The sequence below is a fragment of the Anomalospiza imberbis genome, chromosome 16 (assembly GCF_031753505.1).
Source record: "Anomalospiza imberbis isolate Cuckoo-Finch-1a 21T00152 chromosome 16, ASM3175350v1, whole genome shotgun sequence".
Taxonomy (NCBI): domain Eukaryota; kingdom Metazoa; phylum Chordata; class Aves; order Passeriformes; family Viduidae; genus Anomalospiza; species Anomalospiza imberbis.
This window is the reverse complement of record NC_089696.1, coordinates 14028997-14049334: the sequence shown is the minus strand read 5'-3', so window position 1 is coordinate 14049334 and position 20338 is coordinate 14028997. Positions and strand designations below refer to the sequence as shown.

Sequence of the window (20338 nt, the reverse complement as noted above, 5' to 3'; positions counted from 1 at the left end):
AGTGCTGTGGTAATTAGAAGTGGTGCAGTTCCCGTGCAGTACAGCAGATAGTGCTCCAAGGGCTCTTTAGCATCCTGCAGCACGAGGGGGTGTGGTCCAGTTGCTATGTTACCACGGAGCACAGCCACCACAGCAGCTGGAAACTGCACCCGGAGCTGATGGCACGGACACAGAGCACTCCTGAATCTTTCATCCTGTATCTAAAGCAACATCGACCTGCTCCAACAGCTTCCTGTTCCTTCTGTTTACTCACAGCACAGTTTCTCATTACATTACACTGGCTTCTACTGGGCAGAAGCTTGTTGCAATTATTTGCTTGATTTTCATGCTGGGAGGCAATAAGTGTGTGCACAACATTAGCAGAGTGTTAAATAGTTAATTTGTTGGAGCAGCTTGAAATACTGTGTGATGCTTCAGCTTGGTCCACAATCCTATTTCAATTCCCAGTCTGTGTCTCTGCAAACAATGTCACAACAGGAGGAGGTTCGTGCTGTGCAAGTGGAGAAACATTTTGGTGCCTCTTGCTTACCTCTCCCCTTGTTTTCTGGATTTAAAATTTACTGGATTTATTTAAATCACAGGCTGTGCTCACAGGAAGCTGGAAGGCTCCCTGACATGCATTTTGAGAAGCAGAAGATTCTCTCCCTATTTCTCCCTCTGGTTAGCACCAGATTTCAAAGCCAGCCTGTTCAGCACAGAAAAGTAGAGGAAAACCAGTAGTAAATCTAGAGATTCCCCCTAGCACTTTTTGGTGTCTAATAGAGCAGTCACAAAGCAAACACATAAAGGCAGCTTTTTGGAATCATTTATTAAGCATCATTTATTACATGCCTGTGGCTGGACCGTCATTCCCTGTGACCACAAGAATCAAATCTTCCTTAAAGCTGCCACCAGGAGACAGTTACAGGCATCAAACTCAGAATGCTCTTGGTTTACTTTGCTTGCTTGGTCTTTGCTGTCAGTTTTTCATGGATCTAAATGGAGCAATTCATGTGCTGGGACATCACTTGAATGAACCAAGACGAAGCAACCTGCAAAACAGAAAAGGCTGAAATGTGAATACTCCAAACCCCAATAAAAATCAGAAAATGGTGATTTGTAGCAAAACATGAGAACTTACTCAGTTGAAAAGGGAAAAAGGAAAACAGCACATATCAGTCTTATCCTTGTGGGAGCAATGACTGCAGCTGCTGTACAGTCTCTTAAACTGCTGTTTGAAATGAAACAGGTATGAGTAACTGCAGCTCAGGCACTGCATAAGTAATTGCAGCACACTGGAAAACATCAGCATTTGATGTAGGTAAACTAAAGAGCTGACAGAACTCAGAACAACACATCCTCTTGTGCTTAACTTTTATGGGGAATAGTGAGTTTTGTTGGAAAGAAAAACAGCTAAAAATTAAAGCCTGTACAGCACTCTGGTCAATAACATATTGAGAATGTAAAAGATTTGTGCTTGCCACACCTACTCCCTCCCCTTTAATAAAGCCTGGCAAGGTTTTGCTGGAACAGTCAAGCATTGCAACATGTGGGTCATAAATTAACAGAAAAATAATGTGCCAAAACCTCACATGCAGTAGTCCATTTGTGCTAGAGCACCAACAGTGGTCTCCACCAGGCTCTAATCAGAACACAGTGTCACAGTCTAAGGATTGTCAGCAGGCTCCAACCCTGACTAATAATAAAGCTCTGGTACTTTGCAAAATTCTGCTGTGCTTCATAGCATTGTCTTTATTTCTGCTTCTTATGAATTGTTCTGAAATGAGCAAGGGCAACCTGTGAGATACTTAGTATTTTCTACACATGCATGTGTGTTGTTGTGGTAAATGTATTTCATATGAAAGAAGTTTTAGCTCTGAACCATGCTGATACAATTGTAAATATTGGAATAAATTAATGCTGCTGAGAAGACAAAATTGTCATGTACGGTATAATCACAAAAGAAGGAAATATCCTTTAATCATCATGCATGGAATACAAACACTACTCTCATTCTGCCAAAAGCTGGGCAGGCAGGGCATAAGCAATGGCAAGAAATCTACTTTTGCAGTGCCTTGAGCACAGGGAAACCCATCTGGGAAATTCTTTGTACATTTGGTCTCAAGACTGGGTTCTGGCTGGCTTACCTTTGTCAGCTTCAATTCTTCCATCTTCTTCCAGGAATGGATTCTGTTTTTCCAATGCTCAAAGCAATAGATCTGCAACGCTGGGCAACAATGTTTGTTGGGATGCAGGGAGATCCAGAACATTGGTTCTGCCAGTACACCCACGCAGGGGAGATGAAAAATCCAAGACAAGATAAGGAAATTCCACTTCTCCATAAATGCAACTCTACAGCAATTAGAGGTGGGGAAGCAGGGAAATGAGAGGACCACACATGAATAGAAAATGCAGAAAACCCAATCTTGCCCTTATGGAGGAGGTTCTGTTTGCCTCTAAACCCAAGCTTCAGGCTGGGACTGGAAAGACAGCAAACAAACCAGTCTGAACAAATGTTCTCATGCAGAATCCTGAGATGTGGTGCAATGAAGGCTCTGGAAGGAAGCACAGCAGTCACTGGACGATGCACCTTGGTGAGACAACCAGGAGATGATTCAGATGCACCAAAGCACAGCCAGCCTGAGATCCTCTCTACACGAAGCCCAGGTTGGCAACACCTTAGAGCAATCCTTGTCCCCTACCCCCAGCCTGGTGTTGATGCTTCCCTGCAGCTCCATCAGATGGTGTCACAAGTCAGTGCATGCTGAGGAAGAGCTCACTGAAATCTTTAAAGACAGTTCAACATCACACTTGGAAACAAACAGTGTAGCACAGCAGTGAAGATTTCTAGAAGAATTTTGGGTCTTCGTCCTGTGTTCATCCAACAAGACTTAGCAACAACGTTTAAGAGCATCTTTCTGAAAATATTTCAGAAGAGGTCTACCCTACTTCCCAGCACCTAAAATCACACCCAAATTCTCTCTCAGCTCTCAGGTGTAGAACATATCACACATGACCTGAATGGAGTTGCTACAAACACTGGCCCAGTCAGACCCAGAGCTGCTGTTCCACCTGCATGCCAGGAGCAGCAGTTTTGCAAATGGTGTTAGCGAGAGCAATTATGTTCCAAAGCTAATCCCTTCTGAAATGTTAATACAAAAATACTCATTTCAGAAAGCAACAGTATACAGATATATGAAATTACGAGTCTACACAGGAAAACTCATCACATTCTGTGACACCAATGATCATGTGAGTGACCAAAAAAGCCCCAACCATGCAGTTTTGGTTAATTTATTCCCCAGCACTTCAGCTAAGCATCCTTTCACAGGGACTGAAACCCACAGTAACTACAGAAGCAGGAACACTGAGTCAAATGAATTAGAACTTTTTCTTCAGAGGTTTTTACAGAACATTTTTTACAAACTTACCAATAACACATTTGGGTATTAAATTGCTTTGACAACTGTTTAAGAAAAAGCTACAGAATCTTTTGCCACAGCCAAATTAAATGAAGAAATTTCAACCACATGATCTTAAAAACTAACTGAACAACTGAACTACCTCCAGCAAACACAGAACATGCAATCTACCCAGAAAGAAAAGAATCATCTTGGGAGGGAGAAGAGGAAGCAGAAAATATGTGATTCATTGATTCACATTGGTTCATCAGTAGATCTTTTTTTCAATAGAGTAGTTCTGACAGCAACACCAAGCAAGAGACTACATGACAGATCAAAGAAGTGAAGATGAACACTCAGGGGAATCATCTTCCCTTCCTGGGTTACTGCTGAACCAGGTGAAAACATGCTCATGCTCCCTCTTTTTTATTTTTCTGACTTAACTCCTCTTCTCCAGCTATTCAGGGCTGCCAGGTCAGTCACTGCTCAGTTTGGATCACTGTAAATCCCTTTGGAAACAAACCACCTTCCCTGAGCTGCTTCACCAGCACCACCCACCCACCCTCCACCTCCAGAGCTATTCCATCACCAACAGGCACAACCTGGAGAGCTTCACTCACTCTTCTGCTCCACCAACTTTCAAGCTAAGCCTTTTTGATCACAAGTCAGAAGAGAGTTTTAGAGCAACACATCTTAATTTAGAAAATGAGATCTGCATTACATTTTTCCAATTTTTCTATATATTTTATATTCTATACATTAACATTTCACTGTATCACTCCATTATCTAAAAATATATCTCGAATATCATATATATGTATGTGCATATCAAGATTCATAGGCCATGTTGAATCCTGCAGGGAGGCTGAGAGGATGACAGAGGACACTGTATTTAGATAATATTATTATAAAAATTTGGATTTCTTTTTCCTGTTTTAACTATAAGTAAGTATTTTCATTTGTCACTGACAGGAATGAAATAAAAACCAGCCCCTTCATCTAAAAGCCCTGATAATACAGAAGACACTTAGTCCAGAAGCAGTCAGCATAAGACAATGAAGAATAACTCCTGTAAACAGAGAGAAAATAAATTACAGGACTATTTTAGATACACTGTATTGTGCACTGCACAAAAACCTACAAGTTTAGCCACCCCTACACAGCAGAAAGGCCAGTAAAACAGAAAAGGTCTTCTTGAATGGAAAAAAAATCATCATAGGAAAAATAAATATTTGAATTTTAAATGAAACCCCATCTTTAACTTTCCCATTTCCAGCTAAAGGTTTCTGGATCACTGCATTTTTTTCTATTGCTATTGAAGTAACATATTGCTCAATAGCAAAAAATTTGCTTATGTGTACAAAAGGAAACTGTCCATGAGTTTGTATCCAGTTGAGAACACTGGAGTCCAGCTACAGAAGCTGCTACATTGGAGGGAAAAAGAATATGCCATGAGTGGCACATGTATTCCAAAATCATTAACTGTAGAGAGAAAACAATATAGTCATTATTCCTCCTTGGATGTATCAGCAGCACCAGAAGACAAGGACTGTTTATAAGGCTGAATCATCAAACCCCAAAGTTCTCAGTCTTGGTGTGTCACTGCTGTTCAGAGTTGGAGGAATTCATCCTCATTACTGACCTGTTTCACTGTTAACACAGCTCTACCCCGAGGCAAAACCAGCTCAGTCAGTCCTTTTAAAGGAGTGATCCAGACACAATTCACTCCACCTGAGCAACTGACAACCCAGACCCAAAGGGGAATGTGTCCCACGCACTGAATGCAGGCTGGCACCTCAACCAGGTGCTCTGGCATGCACTTACTTTTCCTAAGGTGCTTGTTCCTGACCAAGGGTGGTTTTGTTTTTCTAAAAGAGAGTTAATTTCCCACCTTCCAGATTTTAAGTGGTTCAAAATAAACGAAACAACGCAGCCGTTCATATTTCCCAGTCTGTAAGAAAAATCTTACCTTATGTGTTTTGATTTAAATCCAACACTTAAAAGCATGTTCAAGTACTTTATTCAGGCTCACAGGGCAACGTCAAGTCTTTTTTTGGATAATTTCTGGCATATTTGTGTGCAACTGGGCAGTTCTGGAGTGACCTCAGCATTCCTAGGAGACTTTCCAGATTTATTCTTTATGTCGTGTTAGAATTGCCATTCAAGAGTGAATATTTTTATTCTTTTTCTCCATTAAAATATCCACAAACTCATGAAATGTTACCAAATGGCAACAACCCACCTACATTACATTGCCAGGAGAGATGCACAGTGAGATTTGCAGCAGTTCAGAAGCAGAGATTAACCTATTTTCTAGCACATCTACGAAGAGGACCTAGCTCATCCACACCACATGGAAACAACAGCACTTACTGAGACACCAAAAATGTTTTCCCAGCATTTAGTTTTGCCCCCACCCTTCTTAGTTAACAGGGAATTGATTGCATTCACTATTCTTATTCAATAGCTTCAGTGACATCACATAATACACACTTAGAGAAGGGACAAACCACACCAGGACAGTGCAAACGTAATTGGAAGACAAAACAATAACTCAAGAGCAACTTGTTAAAGGGGAGAAACTATCTGAAATCAATTAAATTCAATGAAAACAATTGTGAAGTAGGAAACAAGGAAAAATTAAGCAGACAAACACAAAACAATGAGTAATGGCTGCAGTAACTCAGCCTCAACAACTTAATCTTGAGCTGTAGTTCTTCTACAAACAGCATTTTGGAACTTTACAGGAATATGAGAAAGCCTGGAAGTCATTGTGCTCTGGTGGCAGGTAAACCTCAGCTGCACGATGTCTGGAATTGAGCACCCATTTTAAAAAGAAATTATGCAAAGTCAAGAACATGAGTAAAAAATTGTATGGAATTAATATTTGAGACTGGAGAAACAACTGAAGAATCCACTGGTTGAGTTAATTAATTAAAACCAGATAGTGTTGGTAGAGGAAGAGCCAGGCCGACAATTTTCAAGTATGTTACAGGCCACTACAATGAGGAGTGTAATTAACTCTTGTGACCTACCAAAGCTATAATAAAAAAAGACTGAGCTCACAAGAAGTAAAATTTAATTAGATATTAAAAATAATTGTCTCAGTTAGAAAACATTGCAATGAGGGAGTTTGGGACTCTGAATTGTTGGAGTGGTTCCAAAGGCAGCTCTGTCAGCCCAGTGCACCCAGCTCAAGAGAGGTGTTTGATATCCTCCCCTGTTTCTCATCCTGAGACTGCTCAGCCATTGTTACTGGCACTGCAGCCTGGTACAAAGCACACAGACCAGCTCTGGCAGGAAGGGGAAGGTGAGGGCACTTCCACACGACAGCTCAGCCCACCTGATGCCAACTGCAAAAGAGGTGTCACAGAAAGGATGAACTCACCCCCTGCACACAGCAATGAGTCTCTGACCAGCTTCACCCCGCTCACAGCAGGCCAGGACACACAGACAGTGCCAGAAAAAGAGAGGGATGCAGGAACTGTCAGTGCCTCCCAAAACCAGCCCCTCTCCTGTAACAAACCCCCAGTGCAGGCAGGTGGCTAAAAGCCACAGGCTGAGCAGTGAACAGCCCTCATGCCTGGATCCCTACTCGACCTCATGGCTCTGGAAACCAAAATTACCTACCCTGCTGCCACCCAGGCAAGGTTGGAGAACAGGTAACAACTGCTGCTGGAGTGAGGGCTGCTAACTCTCCTCAATGTTATTTTTAGACTGCATAGGTATTCTGTGCATGGGCTTTTGCATTTGTGGCTCAATGCATCACTCTCTCTATTTAGTAATGCAAAAGAAGAGTCACAGGATAATGCAAAGAGATCGCCTGGGCCTGGTATTTTGGTTCATTACCTTTGTGTCACACATACTACTCTGTGTCAAGGAAAATTTAAATTTGCAACTATCAAGGTTTAAAATCAATTCTGGAGGAGCTCAATGGAGTCCCTGTATTGTGCTGCACCTTCAAATAAAATCAGCTCCATAACAATGACACAACACTGGACCCAGGCAATCTCTTTGCATTATTCCTGTAACTCTTCTTTAGTTATTTCTAGCAATAACACAGAAATAACCAGCAACAAATGGAGATGAGATTCAAGAAAGGTTGCACTTTGCCAGACTTAGGAGGAAAATGACATCTCTAAGCAATGACTACCAAAGGTGGCTTTACTACAGATCCTTCCCCAGAGCAACAGCTTGGCCTTTCCACACATCCCACTCGGACACATATTGTTGGAAGAACCCAAGGGCAAGTGACATCGTTGGAGCAAGCACATCAAACAAGGTACCAAGAGTATGATCCAACATCAAGTGTATAATTTTATATTATTACTGCAGAGAGGAAACTTCCGAGCCAGAAACGACTCCTGAGCGTGCACGGTGTGCCAGACACACAAAGTACTCTCTATACTCTACTTCCAACATGTGCATCTTTGAGCCAATTCCCAAACGGATGATGCCAAAACAGGAGCCTTTCCACTGCCCAGACGAGTTCCCATTCCCTGCCTAAGGGCACACTCCCTGAGATTTCATTTCCTGGTGCTGCTGTGTGTGTTCAGCAGCGTGCAAGCACCGTGCTCCTGATTCTCTGGAGGGGTAAGGCTCAGTTAGGATTGCTGTAATTCCTGTTTCTCCAGGCTAAGAGCACTTCACACAAGGCAAGTGATCTCCTTGGATGGTGTGGGCTGTGAGGCTACAGCCTGTCACTACTTTGCAGTGGCTGCATGCCCAGATTAAGACCAAGCACACAGACAGGGTAGGAGCATTTGATGTCCTTTAAGTTCTCCTCCTTCTGATTTGGTGGCAATTGGCTTCTGTGTGCACACCCTCAGCTTGGTAAAGTGAGTCAGCAATCCTAAAATATCTGGCAATACAAACAAACAAACCCCTTAAGGTTAATTTTTCATATGCCCTGTGTAAATAGAGAAGCTAGACAAGGGACTGAAAGTATCTCTTCCCTCTGTATTTAAATTAAGAAACGTGTTTCCAAAACAAAATAAAGTGAGGGGTTTTGACCAAGCCACTAAAAAGCGCATTGAATCTTCCACTAAAATCACAGGAAACAGCTGTAGAAGTTCTTGAGATGTTACCTGATCTGTCCCTGTACCTCAGTGTAGAATTAACAGTACCTGTATTATTCCTGACAAATGTTTCTCTAAATAGTCCTTAAATCTCTTCAATTATGAGATTCTGCAATATTCTCTGATGCCTCTTGTATTCTGAAGTGCTCCGAGGTCTCATCTTTGTAAACAAACTAAGTCAGAGTTTAAGAGCTGCAGCAACATTAATATGGAAGATACACATACAATAAAACCTACAGATAAGCTCCCCTAGTGCTAGAGCTTCTGAATCAGAATAAACGTAATGCTGCAAACAGCAATAGCTTTACGAAAGCTCCAAAAATGAGGGAGGAGACAACTTGCCCAAGATACTGGGTTATCACTGGTTTTCTCTATGTGAATTTACTGTCTCCCACAGCAAGCTTAAGTTTAAAATAAATGTGGGGGAAAGGAAAGGGGGAGTTAAAGGAAATGATCTCTGCATTGTGCAAGAGTAGTTTGGAATCTTTTGCTAAGCCATCTCACAAGATGAGGACCCTGCATATAAAAGCCTTTTTTTTCCCCCTTCAAGGTCATGGAAAATGACAGTTTTTATATCTGTAATTTTGTATTTCAGCATTTTTATTGACCATCTGCATTGTGAAATTGTTTTTCTCTCTCAGGTGTCAGGAAGAAACCAATGCAGCATGTTCTCAAACCCAGAAACCTACACAGCATGTAATCATCCACAGCAACCATTTCTCTGTTTGATTCTCTCAGCTGAAATGAAAAAAGCTGAAAAAGACATTAAGTTCTGCAGTAGAACTTGAACCAAAATTCTCTGAATTCCTGTCCTGGCACATCAAGACCCACTGAACAAATTTTGCTTGTTGTGCTTCAACCTGTTCTAATCTCTGCCAGGACCTCTGAGCATTGAGAGAACACTGGGGAATGTACACACAAGAGAAGAAAACATCTTTCATACATGTCACTGGAAATAACCACATAATCAAATCTATTACTAAATATCAAAGCATTATATGATCCCTGTAAAATATGAAGATCAATGGCTGGAGGAGAAAGACAGAATCATAGAATCCTGGAATGGTTTGGGTTGGAAGAGAGCTTAGAGATCTCCAAATTCCAACCCCCTGCCATGGGCTGGGACACCTTCCACTGGAGTTGTGGAAGCATGTCACAAACAAGAGCTTCAGAAACAAAAAGGCACTTATTCCTGAAAAGCAGAAAGAACAACACAAATGTCACATTTAAGTATATGTACTGAACAAAATGCCTTCACTTACTACTGAAGCCAGAGACCTCTCAACTGTGGTGCTTGTTGTATACTCAGATATACAAAGCTGAACAAATTTAAAGTTCAATAAAGCTATGGAGAAGCTCTGAAAGCAACCAGGAGCTGCCCTGTCTCACAGACCTTATAAAGTTCAAGACATTGAAGTCCTAAGAACCAGAGCATTAAAATAATGATTATTCTCATAATTGCTGGAAGAACAGACAGAAGACATCCAGCATCAAAAAAGTAACAGCAGCAGGCAAAGAACAGGAAATATGTTTGTGAAAACGCCTGAATGATGGATCCAGAGCTTTATGACACTGGCCTTTAACAGCCAGTTAAGCTGTAGACCCTCCAAGGTGTTTTCCTCTGGCAAAAAGAAAAGCCTTTATATAAAACAAAACACTTCAAAAGGTGGCACAGAATAAAATATTCTCTTTGCCCTCCCCCAAAGCAGCCAAAGTTAAAAGCTCAGCGAGCTCTTCTGTGCTCTGCACAGAGCACAAGCCTTGCAGAGAGAGCCTTGTGCAGATGGCACCCATAAAGAACAAGAGGTACTCCCACCAAACTGACAAAATAAAATTCACACCCGCAGCCGTCCTTTCCCCCCAATATCACACCATATGCTGCCTACAAGTTTTTACCCTTCCTCCAAACAGATTTCACAAATTAATAACTTAAGGAGCAGGCTAAGCGCCAATGAAATTAAATGCATCCAAATATATTAATATGCACAAATTATTGTTGATGAACTGGCACAGAGCTCGTCCAACAATCCACAACACACAAACCATGCCACATGCTGTTTATGCATATTCCTGCTTTCAGTATATACTGTATCTACCTTCTGGCCACAGAAAGCCAACTCTGGAAGCAGACAGGAAAGAGCAGAATGGAAGGTCAGAGTAAATATAATCCAAAAGCAATCCACAAAAGAACAAAACTGAGATGGGGATGACTGGCCTTGTTGAAAACACCATGCTTGCTGTGCTGACACTGAGTTAATCAGGTGAAAACACTGTGGTAAATCAAGGTTTATTTCCAATTGTTGGCTAGAGAGATCTATGGATGTCCCACCCCTGGAAGTGTCCAAGGCCAGGCCGGACAGGGTTTGGAGAAACCTGGGATAGTGGAAGGTGTCCCTGCCCATGGCAGGGGCTGGAACTGGATGAGCTTTAAGGTCCCTTCCAACCCAATCCATTTTGTGATTCTATGAAATGAACCTCCTCATGCTGAGGACACATCTCTGCCCATGGCAAGACAACAGGCACTTGTCCATGACCACTGCAGCTCCACGGGCTAATTCTCAACTTCCGTATCTGTAACAACAAATACCTCATCTAAATAAGGTATCTGGTTCAGAGAGTCATAATGAGATTCTGGCTAAGTGCTGCTGTTGGGTTTTCCTTGGTAAGAAAATTCAGATTTCCACAAAAACCCATTCTAACAGATGACAAAGTCACTGCCACTGACTGCATTTTTTATTGAAAGGCTGCTGTTTTGACTGCATACTGAAGTTTACAAAATGTCTTAGTGAAGAAAACACAGCACAGGAAAAAATTAACTACCAGTAGAGAAAGAGGTAAGACAAGTAATTGAGCCAACAAACATTTTACACTTGAAATCAGCATCTATGAGGGAAAAAAAAAAAAAGAGGCTCTTTTGGGTGCTTTTATTCAACTGGATTTAAGTGATGAAGTTTCACCTGAGGAACTGCAGAACAGTTTAGGTAAATCAAAATGAAACACTGTCTGTAAACTAAAAATAATGTGTCTGGATCAGTAAGAACCATGGATCTACTTCTAAGAAGTCCAGAGCAGGAAAATCAGGTTTCAGTTAGAAGTCTGGAACATGATCCAAGCCCTGGATCAACAACCTTGTCTTCTAAGGAATTTCCCATTGTGCAAACACACACAGGATATCTTCCTTTGCCTCCAATCCCCAAGAGCCACCTAGAGTTACAAAATTAAAGTATTTTCTATGCAAGTAATAGGAATGGCAATTTTCCAAGCCAGGATAACAGAAAAATTCAACCCCAACTGTAAACTGCTGATTTCACACACAATTTGTACAGTCTGCTGGGGTTTTAGCTGACGTGAAATGAAAACATCAACAGGACAGCTCATACACTGAGTGACAGCAGCTCCTGATCCTCCTGAAAAGTCTAAAATTCAAACAAGTACTGAGGTAACAAGATCAGAATCCCCCTCATTCCTCATTGGAGCTGGCCTGGTGGCAACAAGGCATTCTGAGAAAGTGCTGTTCATCCCTCAGCTCTTCAGATGCTGACTGATTTTTTGTCTAACAAAAGTTTCTACAACAGAAGTTTGCCCACTCAAAGCAGGAAATTGCTGCAGGGACTTCACTGATAACTGGGATGTTCCTAATCTTATCCAGGAACAATTAAATCACAGATAATCAACTGCTGTGCAGATAAACCACACACAGTGACATTACTGCAGTGATGCAAATTGCTTTCTGGCACCAGCTTTGGAAAACCAGGTGACAGTCAATACACAAAAAGGCAACTGCAGCATCCAATCCAGAATTTCTCCTCACAAAGCCTTTTGCAGAGGAAAGCTTCTATTTTATATTGATAAAGAGCTAAGTTTAGGAAGTTTAACAAGACTTTCTGAAAGTACAGCTCTACAAACCTCAGAGAGTAAACTACTACTTGTGTTTTAGAATTCTTAAAATATTCATGTTCCTCTAATTTTTCTTAGAATTCCCTGGTAGCTTTAGGAGGAGAAGGCTTTTTAAAATTATATTTTGGATCAGCTTTATCAATTTTAGACCTAAGAAATGTACTAAACAACTGGGTCCAATGGTCAGACATGCTAAGCTCGTGACAAAGTAAAACAGGAACAGAAGGCTCTCCCTATTGATATGAAGGTATTGTTTTTTACCAATCCAACCTTGTAAGAAGCAATTCTTCATCAAGAAAACTATTTTAATAATGAAGTTAATACAAATAAAGCCAAAGAGGAAACATTCACCTGAGGTAGTCTTAAAGGTGGTTTTCTTTCCTTCATCACACAGCAATCTAAAAAAATTTAAGAATCAGAGATTTCTATTCAGGATGCACTTTGTGCAGTCATAACTTCAAATATCAAAGTATTACTGCTTACAAATCAGTAATTTAAATTTAAAGCCACAGCTAAAAATGTGGTGCTGTGCCAAACCAAATTTTTCATTCCATTTTTCCACTTGAGCTACCTTAAGTACCATCCAAGGAGAAAGAGCCCACCTGAGTGCTGGTACATTCACAAAAAAACATCCAAGTATTCATGCAACCTTCAACACTTCCAAGTTAGAGAAGCAAAAATGCTTCTGGTAGCTTGTCTAGAGAACCAGAAATATTTTCCAGGTCACTGTTCCTCTTCCCTTGTCACCTTCACATGGGAGTTCTGCAATATTTATTCCACTGATGCTGCTCTTTGGCCTATCAGGCTGCTCAGCACTGCAGCTGCAAAACCCACCTGCTAATCCCAGGCAGTTTTGGTTTTGCCACCTCTCCATCCCATCACTCCTGGTGAAGAAGATTTGCTCAGTCTCCTGGAAAGGTTTGTCTCCCCTCTGCCTTTTTGCAACACCGCAAATGGGAATCCCGGGTGGCTCCTGCTAATTACCCATGTGCATTGGGAGTCTAATTCTTCCTATTGTTAATACACCCATCTTTAGCCACAAAGTCACTTCATATGCTAATCAGAGAGCAGCTGATCCCAAGCTAATATTTCATATACTCAGGAGAATGGATCTGCTGGGGGTATTAATGACAGCAGAGCAAGATGAGCTTGGAAAATAGTTCCCAAAAGACATTGTATCACTACTAGTTCAATCCCCTAACAAATAATTTGCTTGTGAATGAATGTGGAGCGCTGTCCCTTCCCTCCCTTGCAGAGGGAGGCCACTTTACAGACAAGAGGAGACTGAAAAAATTAGATTTTTTCTTTTACAATATTGGAATCTAATTTCATAGCTGTTAAATCTTACCTAATTTTTCCATGTAAAAGTTTTTGTGTTTATGGGGATGCTTGAAACATCAGTTTTAACCCAAAATCAAGATGAGCATTTCTATGAATATTGAATAGTCCAGGACACTAAGCAGTCCTGCTGCTGAGAGCAACATAAAGTAACTTGGGAAACTTCTACATTCCCCACAATATGCCATCCCTCCAGTCTGCTCTGTGGAAAAAGCTGTGGCAACACAATGAAAAAAATCAGCATGCAAGTGTCTGAGGTCAAACAAGGTCTGAGAATATCTTAAGCTGACACTGCTTCCACAGAGCACATTTATGGTCTGAGTGGACGTGACATTACTCCTCAATCTCATGAAATACAGAAGCTCCATCAAAATGTCAAGTCAGGACACCAGAACATGCAATGTCCCACATAAAATCCACACTGCAAGGATTTCTCATCATGGCTTTTTGCCTGTAAGACAACTCAACGTTTCCACTTGGTTAACAGTGTGTTCCAAGTCACTTTGAAGGTGCTTATGTGCAACATTGGGAACAACCCTGTACATCCAAAAAGACAGGAATCAGCACAGTCTCCACAGCCCGCAGAAGTGCCCAGTGTGAGCTCTCATTTCAAGAGCAATTTGCTCAATGGCAAAATAGAGATTCAAGTCAAGTTACCTGCACTATCTTCTTACTAGATGGAAAAGTATCTATGAGATGGAAACACACAGCATTTTAAAGAGAACCAAAGAAAAACTATGGATTTCTGTTAAGTTTTTTTCCTCTTTTTTCTGAGGATGTGACCAAGAAGTTCCTTCTTCAATGGGTTTCAAATTGTCACTCAAGTAGAAAAATCAAGAGCTGTGAATTTTGCACATTATTTCCTCTGGTGAACTACCAGTTCAAGTCTCCATTCTAAGATATTCATCTCATGTCTGAGTATTCTTCAGTTTTAATTCATGGTGCTGATCAAAGACAAAAGATCCTGCAGCTGTACAAAAGTTCAAACAGCTCAAAAAGCAGCAGACACACCCAGCTGTTTTGAGAAGCACCATGAAATTGCTACAAATCTGGGATAAAAAAATTCCCTTCATGTACCCAGAATGTTCAGCCATGGAGTAAACATCCACCTAAATGAGTGTCAGGCACGTAATACAGATGTGATAGGCAACTGCAACAAACATATTGTACCACCTAAGTGTGTTTTAACAGGAATAACATCAAGTTTAATGTACTTTATTGTCAGGGCTCAAAATCACATGCAAATCCTTCAAATACAAGTTATGTACATCCTTTCAAGGCCACACCTGCCCAGGTTTCATTCTGTTGTCCCACCTATTTTAGTTATAACTCTGACAGACTTGTCTTACACAAATGCTGAAACAAGTGTTGGCACAACCATCATTCCAGGTCATGGCGGAGCCGCGAAATGTTCCACTCCCAAGCGATAACTGTGGATCGCTGGGGGTAGGATAGAAAGCCACAAACCTCCCTCTGGCCTTCCTCTTAAAACAGCTTTGAAAAGAGCATTTTATGCATAAAAGGCAGCTGGTTATGTTTTAACAGACTCTTGTGTAAACAGAAGTGCTCAACAGATGTGCAGCGCCTATCAGAGATGGTTATCAGCATCATTTCCATTTCCAGAACCAATAAAACTGGACATCATGCCTATTCTCTGAGCCATTTACCTACCTCAGAAGATAAACTGGATTCACTAATATCTGCTATGGGATTGATAAAGACCTGATGTCAAAAGAATTGAGTATTAGAAAAAGAGAGAAACGAGACTGTCCAACTACTGCAGCATTTCAGTTTGCATATAGGCTCTTCACTGATCTGAAAACTGCAAACAGACAAGTCAAAGTGAGGGGAGGAAAGTCAAAAAGACACTGAAGCAGATTTATATTTAGCAGCAGGTTAGGTGGAGAGAAAAGGCTCAAGGACAATGGCAGATCTTTTCTTCCTTGAGTTAAACCCCCAATGCATTTTTGTGAAAGAAAGCAAGTCTTTCTGCTTTTAACTGCAGCCCAAAACTGCATTATGGCTCCTGGGTGCTTTGATTTTTTTCTTTACTTTCTAAATCTCAGCACACAGGCAGCTCCAGGGCTCAGCAGAACTCTTAAAAGCAGGCCTGCAGAAGTGAAGAGATCAGTCATTCCCTTTTCCCTGTGCTCCTGGAGCTCCCCCGCCCAGGCAGCCGCAGATGAGATTTCATGCAACCAGACACGGCCTTTTTAAACAGCCCAAAAGATTTAAAATCCTCCAAGAGCAAGCAGAGCATTCCTTCTGACTGGGAGGAGAAACACTGAAATGTGCTTCAATTCTTCACAAAGGTCACTGTAACCTTCAAAATTCTATCAAACTCCTTCCCCCCTCCCCAGCTCTATTATCTTTACGAATTTGTAATGTTCTTTACAAAATATACTGGAGTTTCTCAGAACACAAATCCCAATGTGAACATGATGCAAGCAATCTTTGCTTAGTTAATTTTTCCTAGGCTGCTTAAAGTTTCCAAAGTCCAGATGTTTTTCCAACTGTCTTCCCTGTCCCATGACTGCAAAAACATAGGTTCTTTAGAATTACCATTTTATATACACTTTCAACTTACTCTGTGCTTCTCAGTGCATTTTTTCCAAATAAATATACACATACTTTGGATTAAATGACTTGCTGCATTAGAAACATGACATTAGAAAGCTTTAGAAAATATGTTCAGTGTATTTTGACAAATGCAAACGTGCTGAAATCGTGACATGTTCCATGAAACAGTACAGAGCTTTAAAATTGTGGAAAAAAATCAGCTTCTTACTTTCAATGTCTATGGCTACACCTCCAACCTTGTACAATTAACAATCTTGTACCATTAACCATTATTTCCAAACTTCACCATTAAAATGTTACTGTGCATTTAACAGCATAGGAAAATGCCCAATAATCTTAAACAGAGCTTGTCAGGGAGCTAATTTTAACCCCCTGCTACCCAACCTAAAAACAGCAGGGAAAACATTGGAAGAACTGTTAATTTTTATCACCTTTACCCAAATACTGTCCAGCCAGGAGTAGATGCACACATTTCAGAGAATTCTTTGCTCCAGACCACTGAACTCTTAAGCATTAAACCTTTGAGATGCATTTCAAACCTGCTATTTGACACCACTGGAGAAATAAATTCACTTTTTAGAGCTCATATGAAATTGAAGAGATCCCATTTAGAGTGTAAAACATGAAGTAGGAATGTGGTCCTTCTGCTAAACCACATTTACCAATAGACTGCTTTGGTTAAGGATGCATCAACTACAGGATTTCCCTTCACATCCCTGCACGGGATCTCTGATGAAGGCTGAGTTGAGATAGTATCGCTGATTTCTCATTACAAGCATATTGTCAAAAAAAAGGATTGTGTTTTGAAGCCATTACACAGCTCAATCATCAGCTGTACCTGCAGTGACAGAGCAGATATCCTTCCACAGCAAGAAAAAGGTAGTGCAAAATAAACGGATTTTTTTATTCTAAAGCTTACAGAAATCCACTGCAACCACCAATGGAAAAACAACACAGAATTTTGAACATGCACATCAGTGAGAATTTGGCTCCAGAAAGGATTTCTGGAACTCACCTATGGTGCAGTTTGTGGTTATTTTTCTTCGCTTGGGGTTGTGTCGTAGCAATTCTAACTCTCTCTTGGTCGGCTCCCATGTTGAATACTTCTCTCCAATGCCTAAGCAGATGAAAACAAAGTTTCAGGAAGTTCTTTAGTAAAAGGATTAAAAATTCTGTTCAAGTCAAATTTTCAATGTGCTGTCCATTAGGTTAGATTCAATTTATGCACAAGTTAAGGACACTGATTGCTTTTTACCCCTTCTCAAAAAATATGGTTCTAAAAGGTATCACCAAATTTTTGAACAAAGAAGAACTGACATAAAAGGCACTTTTTTACTTATAAAGAACAGCTACGGCAATAAACTTTCCATTATTGGTTTATAATCCTCCTTTCAGTAATAAAACGAAATTCCAGCACAAGAATAAACTTGCTATTACTCAAAAATACATTTCTTTGTGCTCAGAGGAGGTTAAATGACAGAACCAGCATTGATGAACTTGACAAGTTATTAAATAAATCTAAACTGACCCAACTTAATGGACAGATAATCTTTAGAGAACAGCAGAATTTAGTAATTCAATATACTAAACAGTTACTACATGTATATGCCATTACACAGAATGGCCTCTCCTTATACTATTGACAGAGGATTAGACAAGTTTTAATTTTTGACATTCACTTTGCTGACGTATCTAATGTTATCTAAAAATGAAATTAGTAGTAGTTTATAACACCACCCTCCCTCCACCAACCAGTCAAAACTCTCCAAATATTAAACTACCCTTTTTCATGAGCTAAAATCTGTCATCATTCTTTTTGAAGACCAATATTGAATTTCCAGAAGATTTCTTTTGCTCAAAGGAAAGTGAAGTAGAAATGAGTCAGGTCAGTAGTATGGAGACCAGATTTGAAATCAGCACAGAGCTGTGTTCAGTGTAAACCTGATACAATAAAAACATAACAGTGAAGGCTCACGTGCTGACCAGCTCAATTCTGCTGCAGCTTTCCATGTAGCACAGAAATTGCTGTGCAAGGTAATTATTGTGAGTCACAAAGGCATCTCGGCATTAAAAATAAAGAATTTTAAGATGGCAAGCAGTCTATTCCAAAACTGAGAATTAAAGTCAATTATGAGTTATTTTTCACAGAATGCATGGAGCAGAAGCAGCACTTTGCTACAGAAAATAAATTATAAATCATACATATGAAAGGGATAGTAGAAAAATATAGCTGGAGGCTTACACATTCTGCATAATATACATTAAATTTTAATAGCTCTTTGATCTTTGTTTTCAGAAATAGCTATGCTTGTCAGAAACTACCCTCCCAAAAATGTTCAATTCATAGTTACTACTGACCCTCCAGGTTCTAGTAATACAAGGTCTCATTTTTAGATTCTCAAGGAGTAGAGAATTCTTATTTACACAAATACACCCATCTCTCACTTTATTTGATTCAACAACAGATTATGCAATGAACTTAAGGAACAATACCAGAATCCCCTTCCTTTACCCCAGGTTCAGCATCAAGCTACACACCCAGGAAAACAGAAAAGGCAGGGAATGACTGAGACTGATGAGATAACACAGCTGCAATGCTCTGGACACACTGCACGTCTGCAGAGACCCTTTGGAGATGCACAGATGGACACTTCACAGAGGATGGAACACTGGCTTCCAACAGGTTTGGCACTGGATGTCTCCAGCATCCCTGGTCATATTTGTAATGCTCCCTCAGGAATTTATATAAATTCATTGGTAACACCATGCTAGTAGCAGCAATTGCATTGTGCAGCTGTAAATTCCCGTGTTTGGGTTCACTACAGTTAAAACACGGCCAAACGCAGCCAGAAAGTGTGATGAATCCTGATCATAATTAAAAAATATACCCTTAGATATGTCTAAATCCTAGTTTAAGTCAAATACAACAAAATCCATACCTGGAAACACATGTGCACTTTAGGCATGCAATAGCTCCACGTGTATCAGCAGCACTATTCGTATATATTTTTATATATCTATATATAATTATATAGTTTAAATACTGTAGGGAATGGGACTAAAGCATGTCACAAGAGCAACTCTAAGTAAGGTTAAACATGACAGACTGGATTACTTTTAAGGATTCTGATGGAATCAAATATTTGTTCAATTTAAAAGAGATGAAAGGAAACAAAAAAAATATGTGCAATTAGTGCCACAAACAGAGCAAACCAGACAGAAAACATTCTTGCAGAAGCCTTTCATAAGAAGGAGCACAAGTTAAGTCAGACACAGAAATTAAAATGTGTTCCATTCCAACTATATAACTTATCAGGAATGATGAGGTTATATTACTCTTGAAAATTTGGAAAAGTCAGAGCCATTTATTAGGAAATGTTTGATATTTAAAAATTAAAACAACAACAAAAAATAACCAAAAGACGAAGAAGGAAAAAGGTTTAATAAAAAGGTTTAATAACACTCACAAGCATGCCAAAAACTCCAATATAAACTACCTTAAACAAAGATTTGCAAACCATGCACAGGTCACCATTTACAATTAAAGGAAAGTAGTGTTAGAGAAGTGAAAATTAGTCATTTCTAAAATGCTGCTATAAAATAGCCAGAGATTCAAGTCAGCATGTGAAATCTCCATCTAAGAAATTATTTTATTGAGCGATATACTCAAATTGGCATTTCTAAGAGAATTCATCGGGGGCATAGGGATGAGTGAAGGAAAAGGCAATGAAGGCTCAGGTTTATAGAAGTCACAATTTTTCAATCATTGCTTACTTTGCTAAACTTCAGCAAATTCCAATTTTTCCTCTCCCAAAAATTAAGACATTAATTAGAACAAAGGGCTCTGTGTATTCTCACCTCCCCTGTTATTTATATTCAATACCAAAGGAAAAAATACTGGCCAAGTTTCAACATTCAGAGTTACATCAGATAACCCTGAACTACAGCTGGACTGGGGAACTCAGCACACTGGGAGTCAATACTACAGGAGTATGAAATGAATCTCATGATATTTGGGGGTTTTCTTAAAGTTGTTTGTTTCTCCAGGCATCATGTTGTTATGTG

At 40.1% G+C, this 20338-nt stretch overlaps 1 protein-coding gene across 5 annotated transcripts in view; it reads right to left on the bottom strand.

The window, feature by feature from the left end:
• The window catches only part of USP22 (ubiquitin specific peptidase 22), a 90302-nt gene that overhangs the window by 26084 nt on the left and 43880 nt on the right, over positions 1 to 20338 (bottom strand). For all 5 annotated transcript variants that reach the window (XM_068207184.1, XM_068207185.1, XM_068207183.1 and 2 more), the window contains one exon: positions 17289 to 17390. In XM_068207184.1, coding sequence (XP_068063285.1) covers positions 17289 to 17390 — 102 coding nt within the window. The remainder of the gene's footprint in view (positions 1 to 17288; positions 17391 to 20338) is intronic.